The sequence below is a fragment of the Puntigrus tetrazona genome, chromosome 20, assembly GCF_018831695.1.
Source record: "Puntigrus tetrazona isolate hp1 chromosome 20, ASM1883169v1, whole genome shotgun sequence".
Lineage (NCBI taxonomy): Eukaryota > Metazoa > Chordata > Actinopteri > Cypriniformes > Cyprinidae > Puntigrus > Puntigrus tetrazona.
This window is the reverse complement of record NC_056718.1, coordinates 7,294,529-7,316,956: the sequence shown is the minus strand read 5'-3', so window position 1 is coordinate 7,316,956 and position 22,428 is coordinate 7,294,529. Positions and strand designations below refer to the sequence as shown.

Below are 22,428 nucleotides of genomic sequence, written 5' to 3'. Positions count from 1 at the left end.
GTGTAAGCGCCTCCTCGAAGCCCGGCCAGTCCGCCCAAGGATGATTGGTACCGGCAGATCCGTCTGAGACCCACCTCAGGGGCCAGCTTCCTCCGGCCGTCGTCCACGGTGATGAGGCGGGTGGAAACTTTCCTGGTGTCCCGTGGGCGCCAGGTCAGTGGCAGCTGTTTCCGTGGTTCCATGCGCGGGGTAGGAGGCGGGACTGAACCAGGCTAATGGTACTGCCAGAGTCAAGGAGGGCGCTGAACTTCTGTCCATTCAGGCCGATGGGGATTTTCGGTGCGGCGTGGGAAGCTCCCGGTGGAGGCTGCAGCCTGCCAGCCACGCTCTAGGGGTTTGAGGCCTCTTCGGTTGGCATTGGCTCATCTCTCGCGGTCGGGACCGCCGCCTCTCCATCGGTCGCGGGTGCCCTCCGGCGCGCGTCGCTCCTGGGACACCCTCCGGGAAAAGATGGCGCCCGCTCCCGGCCTCTCGACGCTGGGCGGCTTCCGCCAGCTCGACCGCCTCCACCAACTCCGCCTTAGCGTTCTTGGGGTTTCTCATACCGACCGCCTGGCGATAATTTTGGGGAAGAGCCCGCAGGAGCGGTCTATCACCACTCTTTCCACAATGATGGCGGGGTTGGTGTCCGTCCAGGAGCCAGTGTTGCGCCAGCCGAGTAAGTTCGGCGGCCTGGGTCCTTGCCGGCTGGCGAGACTGGAAGACCCACTCTTGGAAGGCTTGGGCTGCGCCAGACCGGTGACAGACCGACCCTGCCCAAGATTTCCTTCTTCAGGTTATCATATCCATTCGCCAGGTCGGCCGGCATGCTGAAGTAAGCGCGCTGGGGCTCTCCTGACAGCAGCGGGGCCAGCGCTGGCGTGCCCAATCCCCCGGTCCCATCCCTCCCAGTGGTTGCGGCGGCTCTCGAACATCTCAAGATAGATTTCGGGTCGTCGCTGGCGGAGTTATCTTGGGTATCAGCTGTGTGGCTTGCATCCGGGGATCAGGCACGGCGGGCGTGGTCGAGTGGCGGCGCGGAGGGCAGCGAGCTCCTGCTCGGTCTCATTCTGGCGGGTGGCCAAATGCTCGACGATCTGTTGCTGGCGAATAGAAACCTCTGAGAGGCGTTGGAGGAACTCCTCCATCTTCGCCGGAAGCGAGCGCTTTCCTGGGGAAAAGCAAAGAGAGAAGTTGATGTTGTGGGGACCTTTAATAAAGGCGGCGACAGCGTTCTTCCTTTTTCTCTTTGTTTTCTCTGTTCTCTTGCGCTTTAAAACTGCGCGCATTCTCCACCACTTGTGGCGAGGCAGAGGAAGCACAAGAGAAACAGGTGCAGTGAAACCCCGGAGGGTGTATTTATTAGATAATACACAGAAGGTGCGCGGTGAGTTCGAGGCGTGCGGGGAATGCAGCGGTGCGTCCGGGGAAGTGTAGCGGTGAGTCCGGTGAGTGCAGCGGGCGTTGTCTTCAGTGCTTTCCAGTGCTCAGGTGGTGAGGAGTCCACGGTGAGGCAATCGGGAATTAGCTCAGGTAGGCTCGTCACGGTGAGGCTTCTGGGAGATAAAGAGAAAGACAACAAGTTAGTGTGCAACCGGAGTCTCGTGGCTCACTGAAGCCGTCGCCTGGCCGGGCTTATCTGGCCCGCGGCTGATGAGCTCAGGTGTGGCGAATCCTTCGTTGAGTGGCTGGTGAAGGTGTTCCTGGTTTGTTCCCAGGGCAACGCTGATCCGTCCTCGGGACGCTCGTCACAATATATATATATATATATATATATATATATGTATATATGTATATGTATATATATATGTGTATATATGTATATGTATATATATATGTGTATATATGTATATATATATATATATGTATATATATGTATGTGTATATATATATATATATATATATATATATATATATATATATATATCTATATATATATATATATATATATATAGCTGCTGATTTCTGACTTGAGTACATTTGAGTTGCTGTGCTGTGTTTATCATATTTCACACTAATCTCTCTAAATGAGGCTTTATAAACTTGTAGTGCGTTCATTTGCAAACAAACAGATGTAATTTATTACTAGACCATATAGTTTTCTTGCATATTTCAGCACTGTCAGGGTATGGTAATATGTTCATTATGCCTAGCTTACGGGGAAGCGTGACATTTATGCATTGGTAGATTGGGAAATGAATCATATGCTTGCATCGCGTCAGTTATACTGAGAATCTGGGAACTTTTCTACAAACGTCATCTGCATGAATAATGTCTTAATTCATTAAGGCGACGATATCTCGTGTCTTCCTCATTATTGCACTGCTAAGTCCTATCACACTGTATTTGCTGCACAGATAGATGTACTGCGAAAGGAGAACAGTTTGTGACAAAAATGAATAAATAAACCTTGTCCTGAATTATGGTCTGTTTTGTTGTTTGGGAGTGTGGCTGGTCCAACATGGAATACTGATAAAGTAAATGTTTTTTTTACTCGGACGTGAAGATGAAATGACCAGAGCTACGATGTGTCGGGATGCTAGGAGGTTGCTATGGCAACTCTAACTCTGTGACTCAGATGGTAAAGCGCTGAAAGCGGTGAGTATGAGATGTTTTTTGGTCTAAGGCTGTGATTGTGAAGACCCCCTGCAAACCTTTCCAAACCAAACGGAGGCAATCAGAGAAAACAGTGCGACTTGAAAAAAAGAGGGTGATGAAAATAGCTTATTACCTACGTTTAGTAAATAACACAACCTGCAATCATACGCGACAAAAACTCAAAGTTCACATACCTATGAACCAAAAACATATCCTAGAAGCCAAATCATTTTAATGGAGCCTCTTATGCTAAGGGCTGCATTTATTTGATCAAAAATACAATAATATTGTACAAAACTACAAACAAACTAAAACCCCTGCAATTTCTAATATTGGTTTGCTATTTTAATATACTTTAGCATAATTACTTCAGTCTTCGGTGCCACGTGATCCTTCAGAAATCATGCTTATTTATTATCAGTGTTGAAACTAAAGCTCAGGCTGCTTTGCCTAAAGTTTTTTTGGAACCTGTGATAGCCTACTTTATAATATAAAGGTTTAAAAGAACAGCATTTATTAATAAATAAATTATAAATAAAATAAATTATAGAAAAACAGCTATTTTAAATTGCAATAATATTTGCAAACTTATTTATTTTTCTGTATTTTTGGTCAAATGTTTGACACAATAAAAAACCCCAAAAACATTAATAATCTTACAAATACTAAACATTTGAACAGCATTGTTCTTGTATGTACAGCGTATAATATTAAAACATAAATAATATAATAAAATAAAATGCATATATAAGTGTATAGGCCTGTGTAAATGTAAAAAACAGCATACTAAAACTTTACATGAATTAAATTATTTAACAAAATGTAATAGTATTATAACATAATATTAAATCATCTATAAAGTAATACTGATAGTACTATAAAGTAATGCAAAAGTACTATTAAATAGTAGCCTATATCAGTTATACTAAAAGTAACAATGAATATGCTATTGTGTTATATTTATAGTGAAAAACATTACGTAATATAACATCAGATTAAAATTACTAAAGGCTATAATAGACAAACGCGTTTCGGTATTTCACGTCTTTTTGTCCCGTCAATCTATCCGTAGTTACGTTGATTGCCAGCGACCAGCGGTGGTGAAAATGGTGAGTGAGCCAGCAGTTTATTTACCAACTCGTTGTTTAATTTGTTTCCGTTGCTCCACGTTACGTTTTGTAATTTGAAAATATAATATACGAGCCGTGTAAACGGGCGCGTGAACGGTGTCTCGCGAGCCTTTGCTTAAATCCTGTTTAATGCGTCGATGTAGGATTAACAGCAGTCATGTCATCCGAAGAAATATTCGTTGGTTTCAGGAGCTTTTAATCCACATACAACCTAAAACGTGCCAAAACGTTAATACAATTCAGCGACTCGCGATAATTATGTAATTTATGGTGTATTTTCGCTGGTTTGACTCCTGCAGTCCGGTCGAAAACAAGCCGGGCATCTTGACAGACTAGATCATTAAACGCCGCCGTCATTTAGGTGATTTTTCATAATGTGGAGTATATAGTTTACAGAGGGACATATTTTGGTGTCAGTGAGGTTTAACACCGATACTGTTTCTTTTAAACACTGAACAGTGGTGATGAGCCCGACTTTAAAGTGTGTATTGCTCTGCACTTGTTAAAAAATATTAAACCAAATGAAATATTTATTGTAACCTGATTGTTCCAGAATTAGTGCTAATATATAACTTACTAAATAGTCATGTGTTATTTATATTATGGGCTTTATATAGTTTAGTGCTGTCAAATAAAAAAAAATTGTATATAATTATGTATAAGTACACACTCAGAAGGTACATATTTGTAAAAATATTTTTTTTTTTTTTTACATGTGTATGTTTATATATATATATATATATATATATATATATATATATATATATATATATATATATGTATATGTGTGTGATTGATATATATATATATATATATATATATATATATATATATATATATATATATATATATATATATATACATAATGAATATACACAGTACACCTACATGCATAGTTTGACCGGTACTTATAGAAATAAAGATAAAGGAAAAGTGATCATACTAAATATGATCACATTTTAAATGATTAAAGGCTTATTTTTGATAAATGGGTTAAACCCAGTAGTTTGTAGTATAGCAAAAAATATTTAAAATGACAATGAATATGTATTTAGGGGCTGCTCTGCAATCCTCAAATAGAGTTTTTTAATATCATAGACATTTAATGATTCTTGTAATGCATTTTAAGTATATGAACTATTATTACACTGAATGACTTTTTATTTCTGTAAAACATCTTTTTTAAAAAAATAAATAATAGAACTAAACAGGACAAACTGTAATGTACAATAAATGTAAGATTATATATCAGCGTATATGCATCTTTCTCAACTCAGGGCCAGAGTCAAAGCGGAGGACACGGACCGGGAGGTGGAAAGAAAGATGATAAGGTGACCAAAAAATACCTGATATTTAAAAAAAGAAAACAAAAAAAAGAAAATGCATGTGCCAGTGGTTTGTCTTATTTAAGGATTTAATCTGTCATCATAAAAGGACAAGAAGAAGAAATACGAGCCGCCCATTCCGACCAGAGTTGGCAAGAAGAAGAGGAAGTCCAAGGGCCCTGATGCTGCCAGCAAACTGCCTTTAGGTACAAGAAGGGACTTTTGAACTCGGCTGTGTTTCACATCAGATTTTCGCTAACGTCAGGTCTTCTTTTCGTACAGTCACCCCTCACACACAGTGCAGGCTGAAGCTCCTGAAGCAGGAGAGAATCAAAGACTACCTGCTGATGGAGGAAGAGTTCATCAGGAACCAGGAGCAGATGAAACCTCTAGAGGAGAAACAGGAGGTGCACCATCCATCCATCCATCTTCTCTCTTGCTCTCCTCTTTGTTTGTGCTGATGGTTATGTTGCTTTCATCAGGAGGAGAGGTCAAAAGTGGATGACCTGAGGGGAACTCCTATGTCTGTGGGCACCCTGGAGGAGATCATCGATGACAACCATGCCATCGTCTCCACATCTGTGGGCTCGGAGCACTATGTCAGCATTCTGTCATTCGTCGACAAAGATCTGCTGGAGCCCGGCTGCTCTGTTTTACTCAACCACAAGGTACAGTTGCCAGTTACTTTTAATATATATTAAGAAAACCAGCAGTTAGTGAATGAAAATAATGTCTAAAAGGGGCCATTAAAAAACCCCCACCAGGTTTCTGTCTCTCTGTTCAGGTAACTAAAACAAAAAAAGACCTAAATAGATTATAAAGGCTATGAATAATAGAGGTTATAAATGCTATGTAATCATCATTTAAATCTCTCTTGATTCATATGGATTAATTTTACAATGCCTTTATAACCTTATTGTAACTCTTGTAAGTTTTGGTTACTTGGTCTTTCACTGAAGGCACCAAAACCTTTTATGTTGTATTTAAAAGTTCTCACAACATCATATAATACATCTAATCGGGGAATAAATGATGATTGAAGTGTCTTTTGTATTTGAGTGCTGCGCTAATGTAGATTACTTCTGGATCCCGATTGTTACAGGTTTTTACGTTAGACGACTAAATAACTTCACGTTTACAGGTTCATGCAGTCATAGGGGTTTTGATGGACGACACGGACCCTCTTGTTACCGTCATGAAGGTGGAAAAGGCTCCGCAGGAGACGTACGCTGACATCGGCGGACTGGACGGTCAGATACAAGAAATTAAGGCAAGATACAAACATTTCACCTGAAAAAAATAAATAAAAATCATCGAAGCAGTTTATGAAATTATTGTAATTTTGAAAACTGCCAGATAAAAATAAATCTATGCTGTTTAAATCATATTTTGACTTCTAGGAGTCCGTGGAGCTGCCGCTGACCCATCCGGAGTATTATGAGGAGATGGGCATCAAGCCTCCCAAAGGGGTCATTCTCTACGGGCCCCCTGGAACAGGTCAGTCCAACACACCTCTGTTAGTTTCATTCATTGACCAAAACATTGTGTTGACAGATAAGTGTGACATCTTGATGCATCATATACTTTCCCTGGATGTTAGGTAAAACTCTCCTTGCCAAGGCAGTGGCCAATCAGACATCTGCTACTTTTTTGCGGGTTGTTGGCTCAGAGCTGATTCAGAAGTATCTCGGCGACGGCCCTAAACTAGTCCGTGAGCTCTTCAGGGTGGCAGAGGAGCACGCTCCTTCGATCGTCTTCATCGATGAGATCGACGCCATTGGAACTAAGAGGTACCAAAGAAATGTATACGCCTTTCACCATCCGAGATGTAGATGAGTTCGATTCTTTATCAAAACATATTTTGGAAAACTGTAGCGTTCACTTGCTCGCCAATGGATCCACTGCAGTGAATGGGTGCCGTCAAAATGAGAGTCCAAACAGCCGATGAAAACGTCAGAGTAATCCACACCACTCCGGTCCAGGAGTAAACATCTTGGGAAGCCAAAAGAGGCATGTTAGAAAGAAAACAATGATTAAATCTTGAACCGTTGCTTCTGGTTAAAATACAAGAACTGTCTGAATCGGAGATAAATATACACAGATAAAATACTTTAAATTAAATTAAATTTAAAAAGCAAAAACATGCCAAAACAGGAGGAACTGTTGGACTAAGGAAGAATTTTTCTAGATTCTTGAAGCGCAAGTTTAGTTGTGTTTCGGATTGTTGTGATGTTTTTATCAGCTGTTTGGACTCTCACTTTGTGGCACCCATTCACTGCAGAGTTGAATTTCTCAAATCTGTTCGATGAAGGGGAAAAAAAGCTTTTGGGTGGCCAGAGGAAACTTTGAGCAGATTTAAATGTTTGGATGAGCTGCTCCTTCAATCATATACCCTGATTACCAGATACGACTCGAACTCGGGAGGTGAACGTGAAATTCAGAGAACCATGCTGGAGCTCCTCAATCAGCTGGATGGCTTTGACTCGCGTGGAGACGTGAAGGTCATTATGGCTACCAACAGAATAGAGACCCTTGACCCTGCTCTTATTAGACCGGGTAAGACACTGCTGCAGACCCGTGCTGTAATGTTCAGGGCTTGTGCTTTCCAGATGAACCCTCGAGGCATTTTTCTCTCCGCAGGTCGCATCGACCGTAAGATCGAGTTTCCATTACCGGATGAGAAAACCAAGAGAAGGATCTTCCAGATCCACACCAGCAGAATGACAGTGGCTGAGGACGTGATCCTGGATGACCTCATCCTGGCTAAAGACGACCTTTCAGGGGCGGATATTAAGGTATGTTCATGGATTCGGTGCGTCTGGAAAGCGCTGCAAAACCTCTACTGCCCTCTTGTGTTCATTTGGTTCATTCTCTTCTCTGCTGTTTTCAGAAAAACGCTCATAATATGTCTCTCGACTTCCTGTCTCCTCAGGCCATCTGTACAGAAGCAGGCCTCATGGCCCTCAGAGAACGCAGGATGAAGGTCACCAACGAGGACTTCAAGAAGTCTAAAGAAAATGTTTTGTATAAGAAGCAGGAGGGCACCCCCGAAGGCCTCTATCTCTAACCTTCTCACTTCTCATTTCTGTGTTTATATGCGAGTGCAGCACTCACTCTCGAGTTCACGTTTGGCTTAAATTTCCGCATGTTTTGTCCGCCAATTCGTTTTTTGTTATTGTGATCAAAAAATAAATACTACAGCTGGATCAGAGGTATTTAATTGGTTTGGTTCATTCTTATAGCCCTCAGCATGTGACAATTTTGCTTTATTATTTTTTTTATCAAAAATACATTCATATTGTGAAATATTAACGAGATGTTACAATAAATGTTTTTTGTATCTTTATATGTTTTGAAATGTAACTTACTCCTGTGATCAAAGTTGAATTTTCAGCATCATTGTCACTTGATCCTTCAGAAATCATATCATGACTAATGATTATTGGTGCTCAGTTATTAATAGTACTTCTTATTTCATATATACATATTATATGAAACTTCTAAATAAAACTCACTTTCGATAAGTTTAATTTGTCCTTGTTCAATAACAATGTCTAAATAAAAATGTCTTACTTAACTCAAAATGTAGCTTATTCAATTTTCACAAAGTGTTGAGCACCAAATCAGCATATTAAAAGATTTCTGAAGTATCACTAAAGACTGGAGTAATTGCAATAATATTTTACAATATCACTATCTATATATATATATATATATATATATATATATATATATATATATATATATATATATATATATATATATATAAAAATGTCTTTCAAAAAACATTTTTATTTTAGTTTAGTTTTTTCAAGAAAAAACACACACACACAAATACATTTTTAAGTCCTCTATATATTAGTAGTATATATATATATATATATATATATGTGTACACATATACACACACATATATATATGTGTGTATATATATATATATATATATATATATATATGTATATATATATATATATATATATATATATATATATATATATATATATATATATATATATATATGTTGTTTTTAGATTTCACTTTCAATGAATTTTACTTCAATGTTTTTCTGAATTTAATTATTTGAATCAAAAGTCACAGCGCCTGCAGAGAAAGCATATCCTCAGAGAGAGCAGTGATTAATTTCCTGCTAATTACCAAACCAGAGGACCAGCGCTGTGTGGCGGTCTTCTCTCTCCTGCCTGACTCTGCAGAGATCGGCCTAATCAATGCAGCGTTTTCAGATTGCTCTCATCTCAATCTCTGCTCTCTGTTTCCCTTAATTATTTAAAACCGCCTCGTCGCACTGCGCTATATCCCCAAAGCTCTTGTTTGCCAGTATTTGAATACCTTACAATAATGCACCTCGTCATAGATTATTACGTTATTAGAAGTGCCGCTGCATGCATAAAACCCCTCCTTGAAGTCCTTCGTTCTTCATTGACCCCTGCAGAGCAGCACGAAGAGGGTGATGGAAAAGCTTCATAGATGTAAAGGAGCAACTCGTGAAAGTCTGCAGTCAGCAGAAAGCAGTCGGTCTGCGGCCCTTCACAGGACCCGTGCTGCACTCTCCTTAAATCAGTCAGCGCATGCACATCAATGCACATTCAGCAATCACCGAAAAGCTGCATGCGGACCACTTGACGGTGTCGCTGAGGCTAAGCTTCTTCGTTGCAGGCCTCGTATGAGACTCATTACACAGGTGAGTAAAAGAAGAGGCGCTCCGTCTCATGAGCTTCCACACTTAAGGACACTAGGTGTCATGTTTGACCGTTGTTATGGGAGGGCAAGGCCATGGCGGGTTAGAAACAAGTCCTGGATCTCGGGGACAGCTGTGATCAAATAACATCTTAACTAAAACTGTTTAATTACCGTAAACCGACACTTGCTTAAATTAAATAACAATGAGCGGGAGGTAGTGAAGTTACCGTGCAGCACATAGAACAATAAAAAAAAAAAAAAAGAAAAAGAATATGGAGATAGAAATCAAGATATAATTATTTTAAAATGATTATAAATAAGAGATTATATATGAATTAAATATAAAATGATGTAATTATTAAATCGTGTGTGTGTGCAATTATATTATAGAACATATATGTCATAAAGAACAACGGTAATAATAAAAATGCTCTATATTTAAACATGTTGAGCGGTGGCCCACGGGTGATTTGTTCATGGCTTATACATTAGCCAATAGAAAGTGCTGAACATTGTCTGTGGGTAAAACCTTTTCTTTATAGAGAATGCACTGCAGTGTGGTACAACACAAGTAAATGTAGCCAAATACTAACATATTATAATTCAATGACTTGACTCTTTTTCTTTCTTTTTTTTTAAGTTTTATTATAAGCACCTTGATAGGGTTTCTATTATATACCGTTGCCTGGTGCATTGCAGGTCCAGGGCGGCCAATAATGCCCCCCTTAACATTGTGTATAATATTGCAGGTCCGCGTCGACCAATCAGCTGCTCCGTAACAAACCGACGCCTTGAATTCTCAAGCGGAGGGAAATCCACGCCTATGCTTCCGCCGAGAGAAACTAGTGCCACGTATCACCGAGTTCACGAAGAGCCGGCTCTTCATAAAAGCACTAGGAGGGGTAGTATTCATTTAATAATCACCTAATAATGGCATTGACTAACTTAATAAAATATGCGGAATTCTAATACACGCACAAACACAGGCCATTGTTTTTACATGAATAATCTAATAGTTAGGTTCTACGGACTTCTTCTGGACAATTGATTATTTATATGATAAATATTTTATTTATTATCTCTGGCAATGAACTGATCACACCGAGCAATTAAAAAGCAGCATCAGCAGTTATTAATGTCCTTAAACACGGGGCATTATGAAACATGAACCATTTTTTTTCAGTGTGGAAATTGCTGCTCCTCCTCTTGGTTACAAAATTAATTAAAAAAATTATTATGCACCTCAGACCGGACAAGGCATAATTAATTTAATCCGTCAACCAGCTTTAATTCACATAGCTTCTCTGAAGCAGGCTCCAGGACACGCTGAGGATATCGTCTGGCACAGACTTGCATCAATCCATCAACGCTAAAATATTTCGGCAAGACACAACCACGCTGTTTACTGCATCGGTGTGCTTCGGCCGCGCGCGCTCTAACGGCGCGTCTGATTGGCCGAGGGCCGCGCCGCACGCGCCGAGTCAGGAAGTGAGCGGCGGATGAATACACGTGCGCTTCTCGCCGAGTCCCCCACAGCCGGAGCCGCTCCAGTGTGCGTTCATCCCGGAGAGACCAGCGTTTAGCCTAGTCTGGAGATTACCGCGCTTCAGTCCCTACGACCATGGTACGTACCTCTTTATTTCACGCGTTGCTCCTCCAAACGCAACCCCGACCGGTCCGCTCGCGTCAAATAAGCCCCGTTCACCTAGAAATGTGCTTTCGACGTAAGCGTAACGGTTTGCGCGCGCGTTAAACTTATCGCAGAAATCTGCTTCGACGACGCGCATGTTTCCAAACGTCGCGCTTTCGTGAGTTGCCTGCTGTAGTTTAGCGACGCAACGGTCAAGAGTGAAGCCCGAACCCTCAACTGCGCAATTCTTACATCCTTTATCTAACATACGGGTTACACACATCAAACGATGCGGAGCACCTCCCATGTTATTGTTTTTTCTCTATATTTTACTATACGATTAAAACAATCGACGTGACCCCGCATCAAACCCTGTACTCGCGATATTTTAATTAGGCGGACAGCCTGTGCCGATATCTGGGGCTCGGTGGAGCGCCACGGCGTTCAAACGCTAATATTGGCGAGATGTGACGGATGGGAAGGGAAGACGGTGATCGTAGATGTGTGTGAGATGAGGATGTAGAGGATGTGCCTGCCTTTAAACCCCCTCCGAAGACCGAATTACAGCAGCAGGGCCGGCGCTTCCCATCTAAAACCGCTTCATAAGGCCTCCCTGATGACAGGCGGTTGTATTTTAACCAAACCACAACGTTCGTGGACCGAAAGGGTGTAGGCTTATGGTAACACCGTTTCCTGTGTTTAGTCTGTAGGCACTGTAGCTTATGCAAATAAAAGGTGTGTCGTTGTGAAATGTCTGTCATCTGGCTTTTTTTGTTTTGTTTTGTTTGTTCAATCTGAGAAGAGTTGTTCGGCATTGTGTGTGTGTGTGTGTGTGTGTGTGTGTGTGTGTGTGTGTGTGTGTGTGTGTGATGTATCTCTGGTCCGTCCTAGTGAACCAAAACCTGTTGGAGTGTTTTTTTTTTTTTTTTTTTTTAGCTTCCCTGGAGGACCCGGAAATCACTAATTGTGCATCTTTAACATCTTAGATGATTTTATTATTTTTTTCACTTGTGCATCGTCTAGAACTCAGAAATTGCTCACAATGAAATAATCTTTTTCATACCATTCTTCTAAGCTGTCCTCTGAGCTCCGCTGCCTCTCTGTTCATTTCATAGACCGTGTCCGTTTTTATGTCTCCGTCAGTCCTCTGCGCCGTGAGCAGTAACGTTTTCCCCTGGGCTTTCGGGCGTGTGGGTTTGTCTTATTGTCACAGATCTCTGTATTGGGTCTCTGTTCGTTCTGATCGCGAGGAACGGCATCTGTTAGGAGACAGCTGTCCCGGGTGAAGTTATGATGTAATGTTCCCTGAAACTCGTGCTTTATGTGTTGGGACTCTTGAGGATTATGCTGTGTATACTGACCTACATTCATTTGCCTGAACATTTTTAAAAGCGCTGCAGACGAACGCATCTCGCCGCAGATGGGTGACAGCAGTGTCCCTGCACAGTAAGTACAGCTGGAGGACTCGCTCCTGCGCTTTCTGCAGCCCGTGGAGCTCTAGAGATCTTTTAGAGGAGGAACCGTTCACACTGCTGCTCGGGGTTGTGGGTCGAGTTTATGTAAATGCTCAATGTGCTGCTATTGGAGGTGCAGCAATTAGGAAATTTGATGCTGAAAATGTTTAATTAGCCGTGTTTTAAAAGTTGAGTTGCAGTATTTGTTTTACAGTTTTTCTTTTACTGAACGATGCAGCGAATACTGGCATAATCTGAGGATTATGGAAAATTTAAATGTTGGGTATTTGCTAAATTTATATGCGTAGTACATCATTAATTATTGAAATGGCTCATTATTTTAAGTGTAGCTGTCACTAAATTGCGTGTAAAAATGTGAATCCGTGAAACGTACAGACAATTTTTTTTTTTTTTTTTTGGCAGAAAGTGAAAAAGATGCACATGAAATTTAATTGTTTGAATTGGGTGGGTGTATAGTATTTAAATAGGATATTAAAATTAAAAATCGGATTCAATTATTTATATGTTTAGGTATAAAAATTACAACTAATTTGACAAAAAAAAAAAAGAAAACCTTTAGATTTTAAATTGAAATAAACATTATATGCAGTTAAAAATATCAAATACAGAAATTATAAACGACAATTCTGACAAACTGAACATTATGAGAAATTAATACAACTTGTAATTTGCGCTAAATTGGTATACATGGATATAATTAATGTGAAACTGGAATAAACATTGTATTTAATTATAAATCTGATATGGCTATGAAAATTACAGACGGCAGTTTTGACAAACTGTAAATGGTGACCAGTGTTTGAAGATGAAGTATGAATTGCAGCACTTCTGTTAAGCACACAGCTTATAGGCACGACTGATAAAACACGCCAAATATTTGCAGAATATTAGCCTGGGCGATATATCAGTTTATGACAAACAGTATTCAAAGATCATCAAGACAACTGCCCGGCAGCTACCAGAAAGCACTATCAGCTCTCTCCTGTCTGTCTATTAACCGCAGGTCTGATTTACTGGCACGAACAGGTTCAGGAATGTTGTTGAACGCTTCGGAATTGTCGCGTCCCAGAGCACCGCTTAAATGCGCACGCGCACACATTTATCGACCTACAACCGCTGCTTTCCATTTATTGGCCGTTATAAAGAGAAGCGTTTGAGACGGTCTCCGTCGGGAGTCCCAGAGCAGCTGCGTCCGTTCCTCTGCTGCAGCGCCCATCCCCAGGATGAGCTCCGGGAGGGGGGCGGCCGGGCACATGGGCATGAATGAGGAATGAAATGAGCCATACAGCTGGCAGCGGGAAGACCCACTTCTCCAACAAACCCGTGACTCAACTGCTGGAGCTGTTGGCATTAGAAAGGCTCTCAGCTCAATGCTATATGTTACAGCTTGTGAGCGTGGCTGCTTAATGCAGAAAGGAAATAGAACAATTAGCGTGATTGAAGGGATGGTTGCGTGTTCCTCTGTCTTTGGCCCATTAGCCCCGCTCCTCCCCCTTCATAATGTGGGTTATTTGTTTTCCTAGCAGCTCTCATCCACTTTAGCAAGCTCTTGAGACTCATACAACAGGCTTTTCTCTCCTCGCTGTTAACCAAAGGATAGGGTTGTTGGTCAGTGTCCTGTAATCTGATGCCGCTCATGGAGCTAAAGTGTTTTTGTTTGGATGTCACATGAAACTTAAACACAAAATGTGCTTACTCTTGAAAGTAAAGGTTCTTTATTGGCATCGAAGAAGCTTTAACGCCATGGCACCTTTCGGATGCGTCAAAAAGAGTTTTTCAAATTTTTAAAGGAAAAAATGGTTCTTTTAATACTCGGGTTCATTGAGGAACCAAAATGGTCTTTTTTATGGCGTCGCTGCAAAACATAAACCCCGCTTAATAAAACCTTTTGTTTGTAAGGGTGTAGAACCTTTCAGATGCACAGAAGGTGCTTTTGTAGTAGAAAAGAAAAAATTGTATTAAAATGGTTATTTTAAGAACTGCTCACTGAAATGTTCTTTGGCAAACCAAAAATGGTGCTTCCGAACAATATTTTTTTTCTTTGTGTGAAGCCTTTTTTTTTCTTCTCACTTTGAAGAAAACCGTAATGTAGAGAGGCTCCATAGATCTTAAGTTCTCAATGGAACAATTGATTTTAATAATGAACCATTATTTCTTGTGCTATAAGTGTCGCATTATCTCTGTGTGTGTGTGTGTGTTTTTAAATAATGGCAACTGACCAGACTCTTCTTGGTGTATTGAGATGCATTACCTTATTATTATTATTTGTTTTTAAATACTTTTTTTTTTTTTTGCCTGTGTCTACTTATTGATCAGCGTTTCTTTTTCTTTTTTGATTCCTAGGCCGACCAGTTAACAGAGGAGCAGATTGCAGGTGAGAGCGCATGCATGTAACCAGATCACTTTGATTTGTGTATTTTAAAGCAGACACTAAATACAGCTACCGCCCTTTCCTTATCTCAGAGTTCAAGGAGGCTTTCTCCTTATTCGACAAGGATGGGGACGGCACCATCACGACCAAAGAGCTGGGCACAGTGATGCGGTCGCTGGGTCAGAACCCCACAGAGGCAGAGCTGCAGGACATGATCAATGAGGTGGACGCTGATGGTGAGTGGCTTTGAAAGTAACAATAAATCACAGTTGAATGAAATTGATCACCTGCTGCTTTCGAAATTTAAACAAAACATCTTAAAGGACCACTCCCCACGAGCTCGTAATATGGGATGAGCCAGTGTTATGTCAGATTGCTCAGACAAACGGTGAATGTTTGTTCAGAAAATCACTCTACGAATGGCTTATTTAATAATTATTGGGTGAGGGACGCAATGCTCATTTACAATCCAGAACTCTTGATTTATTTAAAGAGACGATTATCGGAGCAATTTAGAAAACGTCAAGTAAAAAAATCTTAGGATGATGCATCTTGTATTATAATGAAGAAAATGTAGATTGACAAGATCTTCGATCTTTTTTTTTTTTTTTTTTCTTCTTAAAACATAAATGTATAAATAAAACACCTTATTAATATTTATCTATAGATAAAATATATAACAAGCCTGCAAAAACATGTAGAAAATCATATAGAGGACACCTGCAGACCTTGACTGCATCCAGATAATACGACCCATTTAGATCAAGTCAAGGTTGGTTTAGGTTGAAAAATGTCATTTGTCATGTGGTGCAACACTACAAAATCTTTATGTATGAATTAATTTATGCTGTGTAAGAATTACTAAACTAAACTTTTTTTATTTTAAAATAATAATTACATTTGGAAATATAACTTTTTGTTATTTGATGGTTACACCACATGACATTTCATTAGATTAGATTAGAGCCATTAGACTAAAGGTTTTCTTGAAGTTGACGCTTTAAACTTTTTGTAAAACATTTTCTTTATGCACGTTGTTTCTTTTCCATTTAACCAGTTGCTTCAGCGTTTCAACTGGCATAGCAAGTCTCGTGAAAAATGACACCCTTCAACTTCAATTTATAGAGCCTGTTAAAAAAAGACGCGTTTTCAGTTCTTTCAGTGCAGTTTTTTTTTCTCCACACTCCTGTCATTGGAGTAAGTACAGGCTGTCTGTGAGACCATTAATCTCATCCACTCGTCGCTGTGACATAACAGCGTCCAATGGTGCGACTATCTACTCGCTCAGCACTCTCTCAGTAAAGAGTGACACCAGAAAACTCTCCAATCAGCCTCCTGTCTCAGACACCTCACACAGACAGACAGACAGCCACTCCACGAGCAGAGATGGTGTGGGAGGATCGGGGGGCCGCTAGACTCCTGAAGCCTGACAGATTGCGAGCCGTCCTGTCGGTCTTCTTCGATCAGCCAATCGATAGGCCTGTGGGATGCAGCCTGCCTCTCTCCTGCCGTGACGCGATCTAGGTCAGACGGCAATAATGCGAGTAGTGGAAAATAAAAGTAATTGCATAATCCACTCTTTGCGTTCGTCATCCCGTTCCCACACACTTATCGAACTCGGTTGCCGGGAAACCGGGGAGGAATTATTTTGAGAATCGACACTGGAAGTGACCTGGAAATGGCTGATTTCAGCACAATTGCGTGTTGCTGAGTGGTGCTTCTAGTAATGAATTGTGCTTCCCTTAGGTACCTGTGAAAGACTGCGCTAATATGACTCAACATCCTGTAGCGATCAAAGGTCTAGCGTTTTTATCTGCCACGCTAGGAATGCGGCTCGTTGTTCAATGAATAGGAGTTCTGCTTTCGGGTTGTTACTATATTACACCACACACCATTAAATCACCATCTGCTCCAACTCATAGGACCGTAGCTTTCAACCCAGAGTCAAAGATCAGTGTCCTTTATACTGGCTAATCCTAGACCAGTGGCTCCACACATCCAGTTGGTAATCCAGCCTGGTCTTTATTACCGCACGTTTGACCCATTTCTGACCTCTGCGAACGTTAAACGTGGTTTAGCTCTTTCATGGTCAGCTGCGGCTAGTCTGTGCCAGCTGTAGGGATCTAGCCGTGTCTCTTATATCACAGTCACCCTCTCGGCTTTTATTTTTCACCGCTGTCCCTCGAGGACTATCATCCCCTGCTAATCCAGAGTGAGTCACAGGTTTTTTTTATCTCTCCTTGTGAATCCCCACCTCTTCCCTTTGATGGCTCGTTGGTAAACTGTGAGTGTCCTGGGGACGCTCTGCGCTTCCCCACGAATGACCCTGAGATGAAGATCTTTGCTACACTTTAAGTACACTTTGGGCCAGATTTACTAATGCAAAATGGTTTCCTTTTCAGACGCCTAAATTTATGGGAGGAGATTAAAATTAATCAAGCAAGGTGGCTAGGTTTTCTGCGTCAATTTACTGGTATTTTTAAAAGCAACACCCTTGGAAAAATATCAAAGCATATCTTCAAGGGATAGCTCACCAAAAAACCTGTGAATTCTGTCATTAGTTCTGTCAAGCCTTCATTTTGTTTCTCATGAAGACCTTTGTTCATCTCTTGAGCACAAATTAAGATATTTTACACTAATTTCAAAGAGCTCTCTGACTCTCCATAGAAAGATAGCAAGGAAACGATCAATAAAATAATCATCTTTTATGAAGGTGAACAAAACATCAATAAAAAATCCATGTGGTTCAAAAGTAATTTTACAAAGGAGAATAAAGTTGTTATTTTGATTTCTTTGTGCACAAAAGTATAGCTAAAATTACAATTCAACCACTGATGTTTCATGGATAATTTTAACAATGTCCTTGCTAAGTTTCCAAAACTTGATAGCATCCTTAGCATCCTTGCTGTCTTTGTACAGTCAGAGAGCTGTTCAGAGAGATTCCATCAAAAATATCTTCATTCACGTTCAAAAGAGGAACAAAGGTCTAACAGGTTTGGGAACAATATGAGGGAGAGCAATTAATAACAGAATGTTTATTTTTGGGTGAACTACATTGGTTACCCCATGATTTAATCACCCTTAAGCCTTCTTTGGGTGCATATGACTTTCTTCTTTCAGAGTACAGTCAGAGGTATAAAAAAATGTATTTTTTTTAAGGAAGGTAAATGGCTTTTGAGATTTTTAAAGCCCAAAAAAGTGCATCCATTTTGAAATGAAGCAAGGCATTTGGGTAAAAAAATGTGTGCAATTGAATCTTTATAAAGCGTAATCTCCAGCGTCTGCAAACTGTTGAATGTGTTCATTTAGAACTCTCTCAGCGGATCAACTGCACCTGTGTTTATTCATTGGTTCATTGTCAGTAGATCAGTGGCAGAACTCTTCACTCCTGTTCGCGCTTTTTATGCGATTTAGAGCCTGATGCTAATTTGCCCTATTTTTGAAAGTCTTTTCTGCCTTAGTTGAAAATAAAAAGTTGAAGTAAAGTTTTATATAAAGTCTAAATTAAAGTTATAATTATTAGAAAAAAAAACATTGTAAGAAATGGTCATGTTGTTGTTTTTCTCACAATTTTAAGATTTAAAGTCACAGCTGTGATATGTAATTTTTTTTTTTTTCATTTTGTTAATCTAACATAGAACTGGTTTATTTGAGGGCACCTGAGGTCAATGTTTCTGTCCGTACTTCCGTTTCCAATAAAACCTCACTTCTCATTTTCTTAGGAACGGAACCATCGATTTCCCAGAGTTCTTGACGATGATGGCCAGGAAAATGAAGGACACAGACAGTGAGGAAGAGATTCGCATAGGCTTTTCGGGTATTTGATAAGGTTCGTACTTCACTTGGCTGTCTGTTACGGGCAAAACAGAGTCAACAATTTTTCCCGCCTCTTTTGCTGTGGCTCACATTGAGTTTTTCTCTTCAGGATGGCAATGGCTACATCAGTGCTGCAGAGCTGCGTCACGTCATGACAAACCTCGGCGAGAAGCTGACAGATGAAGAGGTTGATGAGATGATCAGAGAAGCCGACATCGACGGCGGACGGTCAGGTGAACTATGAAGGTGAGCTGCAGACTTTTCAGTGACCACTTTGTCTCCGTTTGAATCATATTTTTATCTCAGGCACTCAACTATAATACACCTACAAATATATCACATAGAGATTTAAACATAAACAACACAATCATTTTTGCTGGACTGAATGAGTCTTAAATTCCATTAGATGGTGTCTTATCGGCATCAAAAAGCCTCACATTTCCCAGAATGCACTATATTTGTAGAGAGCACATGTAAAAGGCTCCTTTTTGTTTGGCTGAAAACGGAGCCTCTTGATTAGACGCATATGAAAGGCATTCGGAAGCGGGATTTAATTACTGTGCGAATTCTGCCTTCACCTCTTGATTAAAAAAATTAATAAACCATTGAACAATTTAGCAGCCGGCTGCACAGCGTGGCATTCGGCCAGAAGCCAGCGCCTAATCTCATTTTCTCTCCTTCTTCTCTCTTCTCAGAGTTTGTACAGATGATGACCGCAAAGTGAAACCGCCTCCTCCTGCCGTGCCCTCTTAGAAGAGAAGAAAAAAATCAGTCAAATGTTTTACTTACCTCTTGGGAAAAAAAATGTTTATTTATTCATAATGTTTCTGTTTAAAAATAATTGAATGTTAAAATAAAGTATCCTTCTGTCCACACAGAAAATAATGGAAAAAGTCAAATATCTGCATGAAATGGTTAGTGACCCTGTCCCCAAAGATCAGTCTAGCATCAGTTATTCGAGAAAAATAACCTGTAACTACCTTCGAACTGAAGACAAACAGCATTTGGTGAACTCCTTAAGTTCCATCTGCTCTTGATAATGTTTGGGCTGGCCATCCTCCTTTTGTTCTCTCGTTTTCTGTTCTTCATGCATGCAGCTTGAGCCCAGAGCTCATTCTCCAGCCAATCAGAGCGTGCTGAGTCTACTGAAGTGTTTAACGCCGGGTTTTGTAATTTAAGAGGAACCACAAGTAGAAAGAAAGCTTGTAAGATCAAGCTTCTAGTGGAATGGGGCTTTAATGTGTTGTGGGGATAAAAGTAAAAATCAAAACAAGAAAAAAAAATCAAAAACAACAAAAAGTAGAAAATGTTTGGCATGATTTAGGTTTTTTTTTTTTTTGAGTTATTTATTTTAGTTTTTGTCTATTATTTGAGTTTGTTTTAATGACTTTCTTTTCTTTGGATGGCCGTCTCTCACCGGGATGGAGATGATGGAGGGATGTTTGGAGGAGTGTGGCTGAGCCTTCACTTTTCTGTCCTCTGTTTCAGTGAACTCTCCCCGCGCCGCTTCTGCTGCAGGAGTTTGCACTCCACTCTTCAGTTTGCATTCATTCCAAGTTGTACATGCTACTGTTTTAATATTTTCTTCGAATAAAGTGACCATGTACTTTACGACTACCCCCTGTTCTGTTGTTGCTTCTCAAACCGTCGTGCGTCCGTTAAAGGTACAGCTCACCCAAAAATATAAATTCTGTCACGGTTTCCTCGCCCTCGAGTAGTTCCAGGCCTGTATGAATTTCTTTTCTTTTTTTTTTTTTTTTTCCAGAGTATATTTCTTTTTTGTTCGGCAGAACAAAGTTTGTAAACAGGCTGTTTTGGGTCACCATTGCAAAGTATTTTTTTTGTACTATGGAAGTCAATGGTGACCCGGAACACCCCATCTTCATTGTGTTTTGCAGAACAGAGACGTTCATACAGGTGTGGAACTCGAGGGCGAGGAAATGACAATTTATATTTTTAGGTCAACTATTTTCTTTGCAAGATCTTCTCAGCTCTTTTTCACATCGCCAATCCTGCTTGAGCTCAGATAGATCAGTGATTTTTGCACGCTAGACCACCTGTGTTCCAGCTAAATTACAGCTTCCTGTTGAGTCGAAGCCATCAAACATTTAATAACCCAATCAACCGGCTCCTCTAGAAGTGTTGTTTTACACCTCAGTCTCTCGGCTTCAGATATTTATGCATATATAGGTGATTTTTCTTCACATGACCTGCATAATGCAAAGCTCCTAGTCTTAAGCACCGCCCACCCAAGACGCAGAAGAGATCGTCACTCTCCAGACTCGCGCGTTTTGACATCTGAGCTGCCCCTGGACTGGAGTTAAATTAGGTGTATCAATATTTCACGTGAAAAATGAGGAAGGACTGGTGCCGTGGCAGTAAGAGGAGAGCAGGATTTACCGCCCAACAACACTGAACCCAAAACACTATCAGATTACACCAAACAATGCCTGCATGTTCAGACCACAGCTTTTTTTTTTTTAATCAGGAGGCATGGTATTACATTAAATTTCAAAATCAAGAACATTAACCACATATGAGAATTATATTTAGTGTGAATTTTCTACGTGTCGGTTTTAAGTCTGGATATCCTGTAAAGAGCACTTTATCAGGCTTTTCAGAAATGCCAAGTGATTGGACTTTTTTACCATAACCAAGATAATTAGTTTTGCAACACTATATAATATATAATGTTTTGTAGTTATGATTTAAACACATTTTTTTAAATTGTGTGTCATGAATCGAGCATCTGAGGAAAATGTTATGGGGTTTCAAACCAAAATAGGACTTTCTGTCTACAAAACAGGACCTAATATTTCCTAATAAGTCCTTAAACATGTTTCTTACGATTTTGAAAGAAAATGAATAGGGATAGAAATTCTATTTCTGTGTTCTATAATATGAATATCTTGTCAATTATTCTTCCATTGTTACACTTTTTTTTCAGTACACGTTGCATTCATCCTAAAACTTTTTTCTTGGTCTTAAGAGGTTAAAATGTCTTTTTCTAATAGTTTTTTCTTTTGTATATTTTGACACAAAAAAGATGACTTAAGATATAGAAGCACTCACTCCTACAATAACTAGGCTGATTTTTTGTAAGGTGTAAATCTCATTGAAGAAAATACTAAAAGCTGAAAAAATGTATATCTACCATGTTAGGATGTGTTTCTCCACTGAAATCAATCCTAATAACAAAAAAACAGTCAGTGTTTTGCTGATGTGTCGCATTTATGCAACTTTGTATTCCAGAGAAATCATATTAGACGACTTTTTCACTTCCATAAACAGCATGGAGTAGATGCGTCCTCCTGGAATGTTACGATTGACCCAGAGTTGGTCGCCTTCTGAACTCATATTACTGGTAATGTAACAACTTACTTATAATTTAAGTTCACACATGATC

The 22,428-nt window shown here is 40.0% G+C and overlaps 1 protein-coding gene and 1 pseudogene across 1 annotated transcript; both read left to right on the top strand.

Annotated features, from left to right (window-relative positions):
* Positions 1 to 3,634: 3,634 nt before the first annotated feature.
* On the top strand, positions 3,635 to 8,247 carry LOC122324872 (26S proteasome regulatory subunit 4). The gene is made up of 11 exons (XM_043219601.1): positions 3,635 to 3,686; positions 4,985 to 5,038; positions 5,142 to 5,238; positions 5,315 to 5,439; positions 5,515 to 5,700; positions 6,174 to 6,302; positions 6,433 to 6,529; positions 6,633 to 6,822; positions 7,437 to 7,588; positions 7,673 to 7,827; positions 7,965 to 8,247. The coding sequence occupies exons 1-11, from the start codon at positions 3,684 to 3,686 to the stop codon at positions 8,097 to 8,099; spliced, it is 1,323 nt and encodes a 440-aa protein (XP_043075536.1). The 5' UTR covers positions 3,635 to 3,683; the 3' UTR covers positions 8,100 to 8,247.
* Positions 8,248 to 11,109: 2,862 nt separating this feature from the next.
* LOC122324877 lies at positions 11,110 to 20,639 on the top strand (annotated as a pseudogene).
* The last annotated feature ends 1,789 nt before the right edge of the window (positions 20,640 to 22,428 follow it).

Coding starts and splice junctions, on each gene's coding strand:
- LOC122324872 (XM_043219601.1), top strand. Junction 5,701..6,173: donor CTGTTTTACTCAACCACAAG/GTACAGTTGCCA, acceptor TCACGTTTACAG/GTTCATGCAGTCATAGGGGT. Junction 6,823..7,436: donor GACGCCATTGGAACTAAGAG/GTACCAAAGAAA, acceptor CCTGATTACCAG/ATACGACTCGAACTCGGGAG.